A 17,527-nucleotide genomic window follows, 5' to 3' on the forward strand; every position below is an offset into this window, starting at 1 on the left:
AGAAAAAATGTTAATTAACTAGATTTTCTAGTTACTGAAGTAGGGTTTAGACCCATAGATTAGTTGGTTTGACACATTGCAAAGCAACTTTGAGGTCATCGGAAAATTTTTTTAAAAAAAAGGTTACCAAGGAAAATTATGGGGTGTTTATAAATAAATCCCTCAGTAGAGGTTCATTAAGCAATTTTTCATAAATTAAAAAACAAAAATCCATGACTTCTCACGCTCTTTCATTTTACATCATTTGATTTTTTTCCTTTTTTTTCTTTGCATGTAGTCAAGTTGGTGAGATGTGTGGAGTGTTAATCCCAATTCCTACAACTTAGGTTCAATACTGATCAACCACCTTATATTAACTTACAAAAAAAAAAGAACGATAAGATTGCACCAATGACTTTAAATTCCTTTATCAAAATTTTTTGTGTGTAGCATCTATTTATTTAACTTATAATAAAATGATTATTATTATTATTATTATTATTTTTAAATCCCAATTTATGCCAATCATGTTAGGGCCTGGGGGAGACTGATTCGGTGGTTCAAACTGGATTCGAGCAAGTTGATTCCTAAATCCAATTCTTGAAGTTTACATCCAGCTTTAGAGAGATTTACCGGACAAACCTATATGTTGCATTTATATGATTAAAATTTCCTCATTTTATCAACTTTGTCATTTAACAAATCTTGAGTGGGATTCATGTTATTTTAAATAATTAAATGTTTAAAATACCTTCAGTTTTTTTTATCATATACCTATTATATTGAGGGTAATATAGGTATTTAAATTTTATAAAAAATGTAATATAAGTAACACTCCAAGGTTGGTTAAGAAAAAAAAAATACTTTCCTTAATTAGTAAGGAAAATTTCTCACATAAACCGTTGCCATCCAAAAACATGATCTAATTTCATAGAATTGTAGAAGAAAAAAATTAATTTTCACACGTGAATTTTAATTTTAGATTTGAGATTCAGTAAAGATCCACTTTCAACACCATGGATCACCTTAAAAAAAGTTTTTTTTTTTTTTTTCCTTATTTAAATCTGAGGTTTTCCATGAAATCTAAAAGAATGTGTTATATTATTGCGAATTTAATAATTCACGTGGGCCCATGACCCTTAGTACGATTTCAAATGTTACTACATTAATCAGGCGGATCCATGATTTTTAAACTCGTCTGAGCCTGAGACGTATCGCCCGAGTTAACTTGGTATCAGAGTTGAACGAGACCAACTCACAAAGTCATTTTTTGATCGAGTTTTATGTCTCACGTTCAATTTTTTAACTTATCTCACGAGACGTCTTAAACGTATCGGAAAACTCATCCGAGATGACTTGGTATCGGAGCTTAACGAGACGAGACGCGATACCGAGTTTAAAAACCATGGTCGGATATGTTTTTTTATATTTTATTTTAAGAAACAAAGGTTTGTTGAGTAAGAAACGTGATATAGTTAGGGGTGTCAATGGATAGCCGAAATCCGAATTTGAATTCGAAAATCCAGATATTATCCGAAATTTTCGGATATCGGATTCGGATTCGGATGTTATTTTATAATTCGAATGGCTTTCGGATATGAATTCGGATATTGCAAAATCCGATTCGATAATATCCGGTCCGATATAATATACATATTATGTATTCATGTCTTACAACAAAACTTTTATATAAGTGTCGTGTACGCATGTTATACAACAAAACAAAACTTTTTAACTTTTTCTTCTCTCACGTCTCACCACACAAGATCCAGTAGCCATTAACGATCGGCCGGCGACATCCAGGTACACATTTTCTCTCTCTCTCTCTCTCTTTCTCGCCTCTCGGTAAAATCCGAATGACGGACCATAACCATCGTGACCGACAAGCTTCCAAAGATACACACCCCTTCTCTCTCACACACACACACACACACACACACAATAAAACCCTATTTTATCCGATTTAAAGACTGAAATAGTTAGAAGATTAAAAAACAAAATGAAAATCGATTTGTTTTTTTTACCGATTGGGAATGATGGTATTTTATAACAAATTTTTTTTTTCGAATCGGATATTATCGAATATCCGATATATTTTTCGAATTCGAATGTTTGCTAGTGATATCTGATCGGATTCGGATTCGGATTCGAATTCGGATATCATCATTTTTTTCGGATTCGAATTCGGATATAGTACTATCCGATAGGATATCTATCCGTTGACAGCGCTAGATAAAGTAAGAAATTTTTGTAATAGAATGCAACAGATAGGTCTGCCCGCTAAATCTCTCTAAGGATTATTTGAATTTTCGAAGACAAGAACGGACTTCGCGCCTCTATCTCTATTTGTTGACCATAAAACTCGACAACTCGGTGAGCTCTCTCTCTGTCTGTGTGTGTGTGCGTGTTGGCCATAAAAATCGACAACTCGGTAAGCTCTCTCTTTCTTTCAATTTTAATGGTGAGCAGGTCTTCAGTTACTTTTATTTTTTAAACAATTTGTTGCTGTTTTGGCCTTTTGAAATCTAGATTCTAGAGTTTCCCCCGAAAACCTTCTTTTTCTGTGCTTCTAACATGAAATTGATCCTAAATTTCTTTTATTGTTAGGGTTTCAATATTTTCCCACAATAGCATGAAATTGATCACTTAAATTTAGAGTAGGGTTAATTACCATTTCGTGCGCCGAATATAACAGAAACTCCGGCTCACTGTTCAATTTAATTCCAAAATACATGAAGAACGAGATCACAGGTTTTTCAAGGTTACGATCTCACTGATATAAGGTCGCGAGATCCCTGATATTTATTTGAAAAGTGGCAATCTGTCTAGTTTATTAAGTGGCGGTCTCGCTAAAAGTTAGTGAACCTGTGAGATCGTTACTTTGAAATACCCGAGATCTCGCGCTTCATGTTTTGGGAATTAAAACGAACAGTGAGCTGGAATGGGAATTTCGTCAAAAATTGATCACGTTTTTGAAAATTTCTCTTTAGGGTATTTATTTTTTTATTAGGATTTCAATATTTTCCCAGGCGTGGATTTTAGAAAAATCTGTAATGATGAAGATGAACAATCCATTTCTTGTATTTTTTGGTAACCCAAATGTGTTTTTCTCTGTTCCTGAGATTCTCAGCATCTTGGATAGAACTGTTATCAAACCAGTACCACAAAAAGGATTACTTGTGGACCCCAATAAAAGAGTACAATAGTGATAGCCACCACATAGTGCGACGCATCAGACTTCCTTTACGAAGCATAGTAGTGGTATGCTACAATCTCAAGAGATAAGGGATTAACTTTCCACACTATTAACGCCTATGTGCTTTTAGTGCGTTTGTTCAGTTCTTATAAAGTTACAATAGGGCATGGTTAGAAATGGGTAATCCCACAAAATAGTTTACATGAAAGGACCAATGAGATCAGATTTGTGGGCGCTCCTATGAAGAAACACTTATGATACTAGAACTCACGCCTTATTGAGCATGTTATACCATTTTTAAATTGGTTTACTTTGTAGCAACAAATGCTAGTCACAATATGGGTTTCAATGAAGTAGATTTTATCATTAGTAAAGCCGAAGTCAATTGGGGTACTATTGTGAAGCGGTTAAAATCTTAGCTCAATAGGTAGATAGTTGATTGTTAGAGGATGAATACAGCTGATTTGAACCTAACCTATACACCAAAGGGACCTAGGCGTTAATGGCGTGAAAAGTGAAGAATTTATTTATTTGGGATCATAACTTACCATCATAATATGCATCTGTCATCCATGGTACTTTCACTTTGGTACCCTTCTTTCGGAGTCCCTAGGTAACCCTTTCCCCAGGACTCTGAGGTGGCTTCCACTTTGGTATCCTTCACGAGCATTGAGTTAGCCCTTTCCCAACGTTGTCCATTTCTAGATTCGAACTAGAGACTTGATGTTGGCTCTTAGACCCTTCGATACAAACCTACCAATACACCAAAAGCACCTTGGCATTGATATTAACTTTCCCTTATCACTTTGGGGTCATATCAATATCATATAAGCTAAACCTAGGGTGGGATACAATGTTAGACAAACAACATAAGATTTAACCTAGGGTTGATAAACTAGCATACCCTTTCAAGAAATAACCTATAGCATTCCCTTCATCTTTGAAGCTTATAGATGTCCTTTTGTACAGATTATATTGATTTATAAATCCCCGCCCTTCCTCTCCTGTTTTAATTTTCTTTTCACAGTTCTTTAGAACTGTTTTTTGTTTTAAAATAAGTTTTTGAACTGGTTTTTACCCATTCTATCTGTTTTACTCAATAAATTACCACAGGTGACAACCAGATGGGGCATCAGTAGAGTACAAGAACCTCTTCTCATTTCTATTAAGTGAAGCTTCATCACTTTGTAGAAAATCCAAAGTTGGTTCCTGAAAGTAATTATTATTATTTTTAATGCCTAAACGGAGAGCTAAAAGGACTGTTAAACAACCATCTGGAAGCCTTGAGAACAATTCTAATTGCGTCAATGCTGTGGAACCAGAAATTCAAAAGAAAGGCCACACATTCATTGATCATGAAGGTAAAGTGCTACTTGTACGTGCTCAGGTTTTAATTTGTTTTTCTTATTTATTTTCATGGAGCATTAATTTAGACAATCACCATAATTGATAGTGAAGTTGAGGGTGTGTTCAGACATCTAATCTGGGTTTATTCAATCAACTGCTGGCTTTTCATGAGAGGGATGGCTTCAAGCAAAGTTCTACAGCCAAAATTTTGATGCAGGATGATGTAAACTATCCTAAAATGCCCAATACTAATAAAACACTAAAAAACTCTACCAAACACCAAACTAACTAGACTAGACACTAATGCAACCAAAATTATCCGTCCAAAGGGATGATGGTTTCCTCCTCTGGTAAACTCTATATGGCTTCACGATGTCCTCATTAAATTTGGCTTGAGGATTTATTTTTTACTCTTTTTTTTGGAGTTTTATAAATACTTCTTTGGATACAACATTGTTTACCAAGTAATGCATTATCCTATTTGTAGTCCAGATGTGCTAATTTCCAATTATGAAGGTTTACTTGGCAGTATTTTGGTCCGCATTACAGTTACAGTGAAAAAGATCTAAGATCAATGAAAATGTAACAAAAAAAGTTCGGCGATGCCCAAGTGATAGGGTCCTTCAGACAAGGCGATGCTTAGGCAAAGCTTAAGCAACACTATTTATTTAATTCATACGAATTAAATAATAATAATTTTCCAATTTTCTTCATCGTCTACATCTTATCTCAATTATTGGGGTCAGAAACATGAATCCTATTTTGCCATTTATCTCTGTCATGAATCTTTTATTTAGTCAAGGCATGTTCCTTCGTATCTTTTCTTATTACCTCTATGGATCCATCCTGCCATTTTTATTTACTCAAGAGTCAAGACACGTTCCTTCTTACCCTTCAAAGCCCTTGATCTTCGTTGCACATACTCAAATCATCTTAAACAACTTTTTTCCCTATTTTATTTCCTATTGGAGCTATTTCTAAATTTCGTCGAATACACTCTTGTTTGATTTTGGTCTTTCCTAGTCTTACCATTCATCCATCTAAACATCCACGAGACCACATCTACTAATCTTATCTATGAAATTTTGTTTATTGACAGCTCAAGTTCGGCTCCCTAAAATAGGACTAATCTTCTTGTCATCTGTAAAATTTTCTTTTAGGTTTAATTGCTACATGACAAACACTTAAACACTCCATAAGAACAACTCCATTTTGTGTTCCAGCACTAGTCACATAAATGTAGAATGCTGAAGTAGAAGTGGAAATTGAAGTTAAGTTCAAATTCACAATCTCTCTCCAAAAGAGGGGAGAAAATTAACCAAAAAAAGAAGAGAAGATTGTTTTAGATTTCATCGACATTGTCCTACCCTAAAAATAAATGAGAGGTCGAAAGAATGTTCCAATGTTGCACAGTCCTTTTCTCTAGAGATAGATTGTGTTTTTGTGAGAGAGAGGGGACCTTTTCTAATGTTGCATTGACAATACCTCCTAAAAATAGAAAAATGAACAGGGCTTCAAAATGTGAATGCAGGAGAGAAAATTGTTTAGACTAATCTTTTGGAGTTATTTATACTTAGGTTAGAAAGAATCTACTGGAGCTATCTACATTGAGGAAAGAAATTGGTTGCAAACAATCTCAGCTTTTCGGGTGAGAACACAGGTGTTTGGTTTGAGGATTGCATCTTCAATAGTTTTTCTATTTTGTCATTCATTACCACTGAATGATTTTGGACTTCAAGTGAAATCTGATGTTCAGACAGTTTGACTATTGTGCTGACCGAGATGGGGAAAATGTAATTATTGTGCTTTAGGAGGTGAACTGCATTACAATCTTTCAAAATAAATCATGCTGGGCTGAATTTTTTTTACTATGAAAACTGTCCCGATGTCATTCTTGTTCAGATGTTAATTACATAGGTGACATCTTGGTTTACTTTATTTGTGGAGACTATTTTTTTACCATGAGAGAGAACAAACACCTTGTATTGTACCTCGAAAATTTTATTTTCATTTAGGTTTTCTTTTTTGTGTTGTGCATATAAGCTGTGCGTATCAGTGGATGGCAAGTAGTCAATCCGAGGCATTAATTTAAAAATATTTGGAGAATGCTTCAATTTCTTAAAAAGTATTTGAACGTTCTAAATATTGTTTTCTTCTGCACAGTTGAACGCCAAATTACTGCATGCCAGGCTATTCGGGATGTGGAGGTTGAACATTTATTGACTGGGTTGCGTTTGCTTCGCTCAAATTTTAACAAGGAACAACTGCAAATGCCAGTACTACAATTTTTCAAAGAAAATATGCCAAATCTGACACTAAAAAAAGGTGAAAAAGATGGGCAGTTTGAAGTGGAATGGAATGATAAAGATGGCAATTTATCCATTAGCCATGCTGATGAAAGAAACATGCACACATCTCTTCTACGACAGATGTCCATAGCATATCCTAATTGTGCTGCTGCAGTTCCACCTATTGGTGGCTTTGAGTTTTCAAGTAAAGCAGGTTTGAAAACAAACCTTTTAGGTGCTGCAAATCTTCACATCCCTGATTTTGTAAGTCCACCAACTTTTTTTGCTACTGTTTCACCTTTTAAATTTTTAATGGAACTTCATTCTTACTTATCTTTATGTTTTTTTTTTGGTTTGGAATTTGTCTTTTCTAGGTAATGGAAGAACCATCAGAAACTCAGATGCTTGGGTTGCAAAATGCTTTCCAAACTCCTGGGGTTGGTACCTTCTTGACCATGTGTTAAGCTCACGTTTTATTTTATTGTCTAGGGTGTTACATAATTCTCTTGATATCTGCATAACTTTGGTGTTAAAATGTGTATCAAGGTTAGACACATACAGTGATGGGGTTAGAAGTTTCAGAATTGGCTGATCACCATAGAGACCATCCTCACAAAAGATCAGCCCATTCCGAAACTTCTAACCCATATATGAAAAATTGTTGGCTCCCAATGTTGGCTACCGAACCTGACCCATAAATATATATATATATATATATATATATATATATATATATATATATATATATATATATATATGATACTTCAATTTTAGGTTCGGATCATATCCCTGCATATCTTGGTAACATAGGTACCATGTTGGAATCACTTCCCTGCGTATCTGGGTATCATAGATCCCTTTACAGTTAGAGGTTCCTGGGAGTTACTTATTAATTCCTAAACATATTACAGGCGAGTTCCCATAGGTTGTCAGTTGGTATGACTCCGAAAACTCTTAGGGTACCAAAGCATGGTGAGATGCTACTCTCTGTCCGTGGCTCGCCTCTTGGGGTTTACAAGGAAGATAACATGGAGGCCATAGATGGTATGCAATCCTTCAAGTTTAATCTGAATAATTCTTTAAGTTTTGTTCTAGTTTTAAATTGTAACTTGTTATCTGCAGAGTCAGAAGAGGGCTGATTGGTATAAAGCATTTCCATTGTGAACCATGGTTGGAAGATCTAGCTTTATTTGTCTCCTGATGTAAAGATCTTTCCTCACACTACTGTACTGCCAGAAACATCATCCTGTTGACTTAGTAAAATTGTCCCATACTTCATTGCCGTTGTGGCTGAGATATAATGCATCATAAATATAGATGCACATTTCTGAAGATCGATATGAATTTTTTATGTGCTTTTGACTCATGTCTCTATTTGTGGTGTGAAATTATGTTTGGAGAATCACCAAACTTGTTACAAAGAAATGCATTTGAATAATATAGGAGTAGTTCTAGCCTCCAATACACAATAAACTACGAGAAAGTCGAATGAGATGGTTTGGGCACGTTCAACAAAGATTGATTACAACCCTATTAAAGTTTAAGGTTTTAAAATAATGAAAGAAAAATCAAAAGAAACACATTTTCGATAACAAAATATATGGCTCTGGTCAGTGTAATGGAGGAGCATCATTTGTTTAGTGCCTCAAATCATTGGAATGCGGCTTTGATGATGATTGCCAAAATTTGTTCTTTGATGTATAACCATGGCAGGGCGGTCCATGGTATTCCCTATAGTGCTGTAAAAGGTATTAGCTATGCCTATGGAAGTAGGGCTCATGGTACATGACACGACAATGCATTACTTAACATAGAGGCTTTGTTTATCAGGATAACTAGTGGGAGACACGAGTAATGCACTTGGTTGGAATTTTCTTCATGAGTTAAAAGCTTGAATTTTTTTTTTTTAATCTTTGGTTCGCTTGGTTTTGAATGAAATCTATCTTGAAACACAAAACAATGATTTAGAAAAAAAGTATTTAATAAACGTTAGATGTTTTTTTAACCACTAGCAGGTTATGGTATGGTAAACCCAACGCAAAATTTAGATAGGACCCAAACCGTATGTTAGGACAAAAAACTACAATTGAGTGATAATCTGACTCCTCCCAACACCCACATCACAGAACGGTAGATCATTTGCCTCGGGATACACAAGAAAATGATTTATGATTCTGCATATCCGGAGGCAAATGATCTACTGTTCTGTGATGGGGGGTGTATGTCAGGGGAGGGCATAAGAAAATCATTATTCCTAGGAATCAATACAGACCCACTAGGGATCTATTTCCAATGGGAATCGCTAGGGAATATATTTCGATTTTAGCTGCTGGTTTACACTCATTTTTCTAAAATATATCTACATGGTTACGATTGGTTAATAGAAGTGAGAACCACTACTGTTTTTTTGGGTACCAAAAGTAAGGCTCAGATACAGGATTCAAAGGACTGTTGGATCGAATTTTCCAACCTTAATTTACATTACTTGCGCTAAATCTAACCTCTTTTGTCTTCGTTTTACAGAATATAAAAAGTTCCATTGTAACACGACTGAATATGTACAAGATCTTAAGTATATGAATTGAAACAAGAAAAAGCAGACCAAAACGCCAGTGGTAACAAACCATAGCTGTCTACAGGTGAAGAAATGCAGAAAAAGCTAACCACCTTGGCCATAAATAGTTGATAGTGGGGTTGTATTGTGAATATTTAATGAAGTCAATTTGGGATCTAAACAAGACATTCAACTATGCTGCTCTCATCCTTGCTCAAGATGGTGTGGGTTTCTAAAGGCATTTTGGACTGAGACATCACACATTCGGCTGTAGAGTCATGCGGAGTGGGGTGGGAACTTCCTCTCATCTATGGCCTTGGTGGATCTGCCGTTGAGTATGGATTTGATAGCAGCTAGTTCATTAGGTTGGCCAAGAAAGCTGACACTTTACAATGTCCATGGATTTAGAGATAAAAACATTTCAATACATAATGGAACAATTGGACAGCAATCCAACCGTATCTGGATCCTTCAAAACACCCCAAAAAATTCATGATCAAAGTATACAATAAAATGTTGAACCAAAATCATACTCCAAATTGTCTAAATAAATTGCCGGACAAATAACAGAATATTATGGGGAAAATTCCTTCCATGATAAACTACAAAATCTGCATAGGGCACGAGCGACAATCAATAAAACAAGAAAAAAGAAAAAGATAAAAAAAGACAATACATCAACTGTTCTCCATCAGCTATAAGGCACACCATCTAACATAACAAGGTTACCTGACAAAAAATGTGCTACAGCTCTATGCATGTTGGTAATGATGCAATTTGTACAAAAGTACTTTTCCAGCTGCATTTCCCATGGCCACGAAACCTCCACCAGGACTGAAATCCAAACAGCGAGGATAATGCAGGGTTCGATTTGGTGGAGGCCAATTTGAGAACACAGAGAAAGAAGGAACATGAATCAACTTTAAACTGTTCTTCTGCATCGTAGAACAAATAGCCAATATTTGAGCGTCATGGTTGAATTTCATAAAATCAACCTTAGTGGTCAGATTCTCAATCGTCTTCATGGGTTTTCTTTTGCCCCCTAAAAACTCTTCTCTATTGTAAACATTCACAATCCCACTACCTGCACCTGCTGCAAACATAGCTCCATTTGGGGAGGTGCAAAGAGCAGAACCATTTATGCTACCTTCATCATTAGCCTTATGGAAACATGTCCTCGTTCTCAAATCCCAATGATAAACATGCCCATCCCCACCATAGCTCAATAGCTTCTGTCCGTCATCAGCAAAAGCCAAAGATCGAGCGGTCCCATTCATCTTCACTGTTCCAATCAGCTCCTTGGTTTTGCAAGAAACCAACAAGATATAACCTTCATTACCCACAAAAGCGATGGTACTAGAATCAGGGGAAACCTCGAAAACCTCCAAGCTCTTCTCCTCTCTACCCGTTAAAGGGCCTATTCTATCAACCTTCGCTTTAACTAAATCAAAACTGTAAAAGAACTTTCTTCGTCCTCCAACGATAACTTGAGACCCGTCGGGCAAGAAAGAAGCCTTGCGAATGGGGCAATCCTCAAGAAAGATGCTTTGTATCTTGGTGTTCCGTTTCCCATCAATCTGGAAAAACCTAAGTCTTCGATCCAATCCCGCAGTAAGTAACAATTGAGCATTTCTATGGAACTGAACCGAATTTATTGGACCATTGGAGGGTTCCTCAGCATTTGCATCTACTAGTTTTGAGTACTCAAGAATTCCAGGCAACAGCCTTACACTACTCTTCGTGACAAGTTCTTCAGTTGTCCTTAAGATACTATCACTGTCACCATTGGCCATCACAGCCCCAACTTCATCATCGTTCCTTGACTGATATCCAAGTTGGGCCCACTCTGTACCAGGGTTCAGCTTCACATGCTGAGCCCTCAACCTCGAGACATAATCTGAACCCAAAATTGATCTCTCGTCATCTTCCTTCCTCAATTTCCTCAATCGGTTGACTTTGGATATATCTATATTTGTTTTCTCCTCTTCATCGTCCTCCCATACAGGTCTCCTATCCGTCGTTTTCCCTTCATTATTGTTTTGATCTTGAAATTCGATTTCTTCTTCATAAATTGCCAATTCCTGGCTTGCCGATCGATCTGTAAAGAACAAAGGGGGACCCACACCAAGCTCGTCTCTACCTTCGTCTTTCTCTTCCTTTCCAAATTCAATTGGAGCGTAGAGAGACCCAAACAAGAAGCTCTCGAGCCTCTTAATTTCGCTCTCTTGCTCAATTTCAAATTTCTTATCCTTTTCTTTATGTTCTTTCTTTCTCTTCTTACTCTTTACAATGACCAAATCAGATTCTTGTGAGGCATTGGTTTCTTCATTTCCCTCTAGAAGTAGAGGTTCATTGGTCTCCCCTTCTTTGACCTTGTTGACTGGTTTCTTCCGGAGAACATTTTGAGAAATTAAGCTCATTTTCTACAAAACATGAACACAACATTGTTACTTACAGATAGACAAACTCCGAACTGAAGAAAAATCCCTTTTGACATTCCAATCCATCCATTTTTCAAATTTATTTTTTAGCAAAAAAAAAAAAAAGAATAATTTTTTTTTTGAAACTGAACTCACCAAACTCCACACACCCCAATAAAACAAGTACAATCCATGAAATTAAAAATGGGTAATCTCTTCTTATTTCAACCTTACAAATGCCATTCTATATATTTTTTTGATAGATGAAAACCAGGAGAAATTGGTAACTGACATTTTTATCTTTAAGGTTAGCTCTATTGAAGGAACATTTACCATCTTCCCACCAGCAGATGTGAGAACACATGCGGAGTGTAAACAACAATAAAAAAATCATTTACGCTGAAAATCAAAATACTCAGAATTTGTCATTCTTTTGTTTGCCAAAAAATGCCTATGTACAACAAACATAAATTTAGCAATGAACAAAACAAACAACAGTAATATATGCAATACACTTTTGAGTACAAACAAGGTTTCAAATGTCATATTGATTGAATGTTTGGTCAATAAAAAAACCGTTATGGTATCAGCTGCTACAATCAATACAATCGGATACATTCCTGAAACATTCGATGTTTTGTATCGGTTTTGGACGATACCAATATGTATTGACACATACATTCTGATAGCTTCCAATATTTTAAACCATTACAAATCCTCTAACCAAGATACAAAAGGATTTGTTTGTGTCAATAGTCTTTGGGGTTCTCTTCAAAAGGAATTTTTTCTGCTTTTAATGATGAAGAACTATCTTCTTAGGCACATTCATAACTTTCATAAGTGAGAGCTTGTAAACAAACTAACCCCCAAGTTTGGACTTTAGATCCATAGTTCAGTTGGTTTGACACTTTGTAAAACAACTTTGAGGTCATGGGTTCAAGTCCAGCTTACCCATAAAAATAAAAATAAAAATCCAAGTTTCCAAAAGGCAATCAAGAAAACGAACCAAGCCTGCAAATTTCTTTTATTTTTGGAGATTTATACAGTAACAAAAAGGGCAGTCCAATTATAAAAAAAAACAATCGTTTGAAAAAAAGCTCTTAAATGGGTAATAAGATCACTCAACAATTACCCATAAGATGTTCTAAAAAAAAGGGTTTTCTGACTAAACCTAATCGTTTGATGGAGACCAATTTTTTGATCCCCAATGTTCTAAGAAAAGGGTTTTTGATCCAATTATTTTGTTTAAAAATGACAATACCCTCAATGATCGGAAAACAACAACTAGCAAATCTCTCTCTTTTTAGGGTTTGAGAAACACTTCCAGTTGAGTAGGTTTTAAGAGGACATCAACTAAGAATTGGATTTAAAGTAGAGGGGTATTATTGACATTTACAGATTGTGTTCACATGCCATTTTCGACTTCCTATAAACACAATAATGTACAACACTACCAAAAGGCACCTTAGAGCATCTCCAACAATGCTCTTTGAAATAAAGAGCATATTTTGTCAAAAAGTGACAAGTATTATATTAGCTACCCCAAAATTTGTTGAGTGCTCTAGGAGACTCAACAAATATTTCTATACTCTTAATATTATTTTACTTTGCAACACACATATTTACAAAAACCTACTCAAGTTTTGCTAAGAGTCGTGACCTCACATCTGGGAATCCAAAAAAATGATCCGATGCCTTAAGCTTATAGAGACCGAAATTCTAATTACTTTGGGAAAAAAAAAGCATTATTTTTCACCATTGAATTTTAATTTTAAGTTTTGGGAATTTGGTAGCCGTCCATTTTCAACACCGTGGATCAAACTCAATTTTTTTTCTATGAACATGATTTTTTCCATGAAATCTAGAAGAATGTTGTGTTGAACTGTCACTGTGATAATCCATGTGAATCCATCAACCCTTAGTAAGAAAAGTATTATATAATGATTATCTATTAGTAACGAGCCAAAGGACTCGCTCTACATGTGGCGAGCCATTGTCTCGATTTTTGTGATCGCTACTTTAACGTGGGGAAGTAAAGAGTCTGTTGGACTCAATTTTTTTTTTTTTTGTTTAACTCTATAATAAAGAGCTTCGGACAGGTAAAGAATCTTTTGGAGTTGCTCGATCTGGCTAGACGCCCTTCCCTATGGAGGTTCTGTGTAGGATTTCAATCTGAGATTCAGACTGTGAAAAGAAATCAGACTCAATCTGATCTACGAGCACCCTTCCGTCTGCATCGTCTTACTTCTACTATAAAATACAGTTATTGAGCTTCCCCTGCCTACGAGAAGGAGTCTCCCCCTATCTTATTCAAGAACAGATTCTTTTAAAATAGTAGGGTCTTAGTTCATAGGTTGCTCTGGGGCCAGTGCACCCCATCTTATTCAGCTGGAAAGCCAGACAGGTTGTATTGGGGTGGATTAGCTTCCGGAGAAAGAGCAAGGAGCTTACTTACCTAAGAGCTAAAGGGGCAGGGTTGGGAAGGAAGGAGATAGAGCTCTCGCCACGCCAGGCAGATATGCTCGCCTGTGTGTAGAAATTGATACTCAAAAACCTCTGGTGTCTAAGATATTAGAACAACTCTAAGAGACTCTTTACCTATCATAAGCTCTTTATTATAAAGAGTCAAATCATAAAAACTGAGTCTAACAATCTCTTTACTTCCCCACATTGAAGTAACGATCACAAAAACCGAGACAATGACTTGCCACATATAGCGAGTCCTTTGGCTCGTTACTAATAAAAAAAATAATATAAACTCATAAAAGAATACTTTTCTTACTAGCTTAGTAAGATTTAAAATCTCACTAAGGGTCGTTGGCCCACATGGATGATCACATCGACAGTCCAACACAACATTCTTCTAGATTTCATGGAAAAAATCATATTCATAGAAAAAAAAATATATTTTTTGAGCTTGATCCATGGTGTTGAAAATGGATGATTACTGAACTCCCGAAACTTAAAATTAAATTTCAACAGTGAAAAATAATGTTTTTTTCAAAGTTCTCTATGAGCTTATGACATCATATCATTTTTTTGGATTTCAAGATATGATGTTACAACTCTTAGCAAGATTTTAGTAGGTTTTACAAAATATTTGTTTGCAAAGTAGAATAATATTAAATATTAAGAGTAGAGAAATATTTGTTGAGTCTCTTGGAGCACTCAACAAATTTCAGGTAGCTAAAATAACATTTACTTTTTGAAAAAAAAAGCTCTTTATTTTAAAAGGCATTGTTGGAGATGCTCTTAGTTGGTAAATCTATCGAGTTATGATGCCTAGGATTGTGTTCATTCCCGTCAGGAATTTCTAATTTCATTAAAAACAGTTATTTCCCCTCTCTCCCCCCCCCCCCCCCCCAAAAAAAAAAAAAAAAAAACCGTATGAATGGACATTTGAGGGCTCAAAGCCTTAAAGTGAATTGCTTTGTTTGGAGTTGAAATCCTCAGATTGAATATGGCTCCATATTGTAAAAATCCTAGTAATGATGCTTCAAGAGCAGTAAGGATTGAAACTCTGAGAATCTATCCGAGGGCAGGCTTTCAAGAATATGCAAATAAAAAACCAGCCAAGAAAAATCCACAACTTCATCTTAGTAACTTTTTCTCACATTCAACCAATTAGTTCCATAATCCCTAAATGAATGTCTTTCAAATTCTACTTTAGAACAAATAAGAAAGCATTCAACCCATGAAACAAGCAGCAAGACTTCATTGCCTTCCTCATCGAAATGCTTAGAGACTCATTGATTTCGAAACTCATCACAAACCCATTCGTAAAAGCTTCGCATACAGATTGAAACATGGATATTTAAGCTAAAATTAATTCATTGACACAAAACTGATTAAAATTGTGAAAAATGTAGGAAAATTTCCTTCTATGAACACTATTCTAACGAAAATCTCTTCTTCACATAGAAAAAAAAATATATTTTTTGAGCTTGATCCATGGTGTTGAAAATGGATGATTACTGAACTCCCGAAACTTAAAATTAAATTTCAACAGTGAAAAATAATGTTTTTTTCAAAGTTCTCTATGAGCTTATGACATCATATCATTTTTTTGGATTTCAAGATATGATGTTACAACTCTTAGCAAGATTTTAGTAGGTTTTAGAAAATATTTGTTTGCAAAGTAGAATAATATTAAATATTAAGAGTAGAGAAATATTTGTTGAGTCTCTTGGAGCACTCAACAAATTTCAGGTAGCTAAAATAATATTTACTTTTTGAAAAAAAAAGCTCTTTATTTTAGAAGGCATTGTTGGAGATGCTCTTAGTTGGTAAATCTATCGAGTTATGATGCCTAGGATTGGGTTCATTCCCGTCAGGAATTTCTAATTTCATTAAAAACAGTTATTTCCCCTCTCTCCCCCCCCCCCAAAAAAAAAAAAAAAAACGTATGAATGGACATTTGAGGGCTCAAAGCCTTAAAGTGAATTGCTTTGTTTGGAGTTGAAATCCTCAGATTGAATATGGCTCCATATTGTAAAAATCCTAGTAATGATGCTTCAAGAGCAGTAAGGATTGAAACTCTGAGAATCTATCCGAGGGCAGGCTTTCAAGAATATGCAAATAAAAAACCAGCCAAGAATAATCCACAACTTCATCTTAGTAACTTTTTCTCACATTCAACCAATTAGTTCCATAATCCCTAAATGAATGTCTTTCAAATTCTACTTTAGAACAAATAAGAAAGCATTCAACCCATGAAACAAGCAGCAAGACTTCATTGCCTTCCTCATCGAAATGCTTAGAGACTCATTGATTTCGAAACTCATCACAAACCCATTCGTAAAAGCTTCGCATACAGATTGAAACATGGATATTTAAGCTAAAATTAATTCATTGACACAAAACTGATTAAAATTGTGAAAAATGTAGGAAAATTTCCTTCTATGAACACTATTCTAACGAAAATCTCTTCTTCACATAGAAAAAAAAATAGACAAGAAGAGAGGAGAGAGAGAGCTCACAGTTCGTAGCCGTTCGCCCGGTAGAGAGCTTGGCGAAGTGAGAATGGAGGAGAAAACGATGACTTAGGGTTTTAGAAAAGCTTTGACGTTTTTTCTCACAAAATATTTTATACCCCTCGAGTGATTAAGATTTAGATATGCTACCCTGCACATTTTGGTGAATATTAGAAATACCCTTGTTATCAAAACGATGAATTGTCCCTCTTGACCTAGGTTTAGTCTCAGAGACTATTTGAAAGTCACCTAAATGCCCTTTTCTTCAAATTCAAACAAAAACCCCTTTTATTTTATTCCAAAAAAGTATGTCATTTTTCAAGTTGTTAAAATCCGTCTTCAACCCATCTTCTCTGATGTATTGTAAAAATTCCAAGATTTTTTAACTTAGAAGTCCATCATTTTCCCAAAATTCTATATTGTTCTTGGGGTTTGAAGTTGAAGGAGATAGAATCTCAAGATTAAAACATTCAATTTTTAAGCAGTAAAAACTATAGAATATATTATTTTTAACATATTCAATCTATTCTTTGATGTCGAGTAAAAATATTTGATTTTTAAACCCAACATTTCATCAATCATTTGTTTTTTCAAAAATCATATTTAAAAATCTTCAATCTTTAAGCATGATTTCAAAATTAGTCCAAGACCGAGGCACATCGTTCAAGTTGTCTCGGTATCACCTATCGACAAGACGGACGGATAAGTCAATGTATTGGACGAGATTTAAAATTCAAGTCTATTTTTTTTATCGTTGAACGAAATGTCTC

General features: G+C 35.2%; 2 protein-coding genes across 4 annotated transcripts; one reads left to right on the forward strand and one right to left on the reverse strand.

Moving 5' to 3' along the window:
- Positions 1-2,149: 2,149 nt before the first annotated feature.
- LOC147403446 (translation initiation factor) lies at positions 2,150-8,176 on the forward strand. Of its 3 annotated transcripts, none has more exons than XM_086439034.1 (6): positions 2,188-2,410; positions 4,289-4,536; positions 6,686-7,074; positions 7,185-7,247; positions 7,722-7,854; positions 7,933-8,176. In XM_086439034.1, exons 2-6 carry the CDS (start codon positions 4,410-4,412, stop codon positions 7,947-7,949), a joined length of 729 nt encoding a protein of 242 aa, XP_086295160.1. In that variant the 5' UTR covers positions 2,188-2,410; positions 4,289-4,409; the 3' UTR covers positions 7,950-8,176. The 3 variants fall into 3 exon arrangements, with proteins under 3 accessions (XP_086295162.1, XP_086295160.1, XP_086295161.1); XM_086439035.1 differs by having other exon boundaries at positions 2,190-2,352; XM_086439036.1 differs by lacking the exon at positions 7,933-8,176 and having other exon boundaries at positions 2,150-4,536; positions 7,585-7,727.
- A 1,702-nt stretch (positions 8,177-9,878) lies between these two features.
- LOC147403447 (Transducin/WD40 repeat-like superfamily protein) lies at positions 9,879-16,903 on the reverse strand. Its single transcript, XM_086439033.1, has 2 exons — positions 16,764-16,903; positions 9,879-11,787 (listed from the first exon to the last, which is right to left on the reverse strand). Exon 2 carries the CDS (start codon positions 11,782-11,784, stop codon positions 10,117-10,119), a length of 1,668 nt encoding a protein of 555 aa, XP_086295159.1. The 5' UTR covers positions 11,785-11,787; positions 16,764-16,903; the 3' UTR covers positions 9,879-10,116.
- Positions 16,904-17,527: the final 624 nt, after the last annotated feature.

This window comes from Akebia trifoliata, chromosome 4 (genome assembly GCF_017979445.1).
Source record: "Akebia trifoliata isolate Shusen 1 chromosome 4, ASM1797944v1, whole genome shotgun sequence".
Classification (NCBI taxonomy): Eukaryota; Viridiplantae; Streptophyta; class Magnoliopsida; order Ranunculales; family Lardizabalaceae; genus Akebia; species Akebia trifoliata.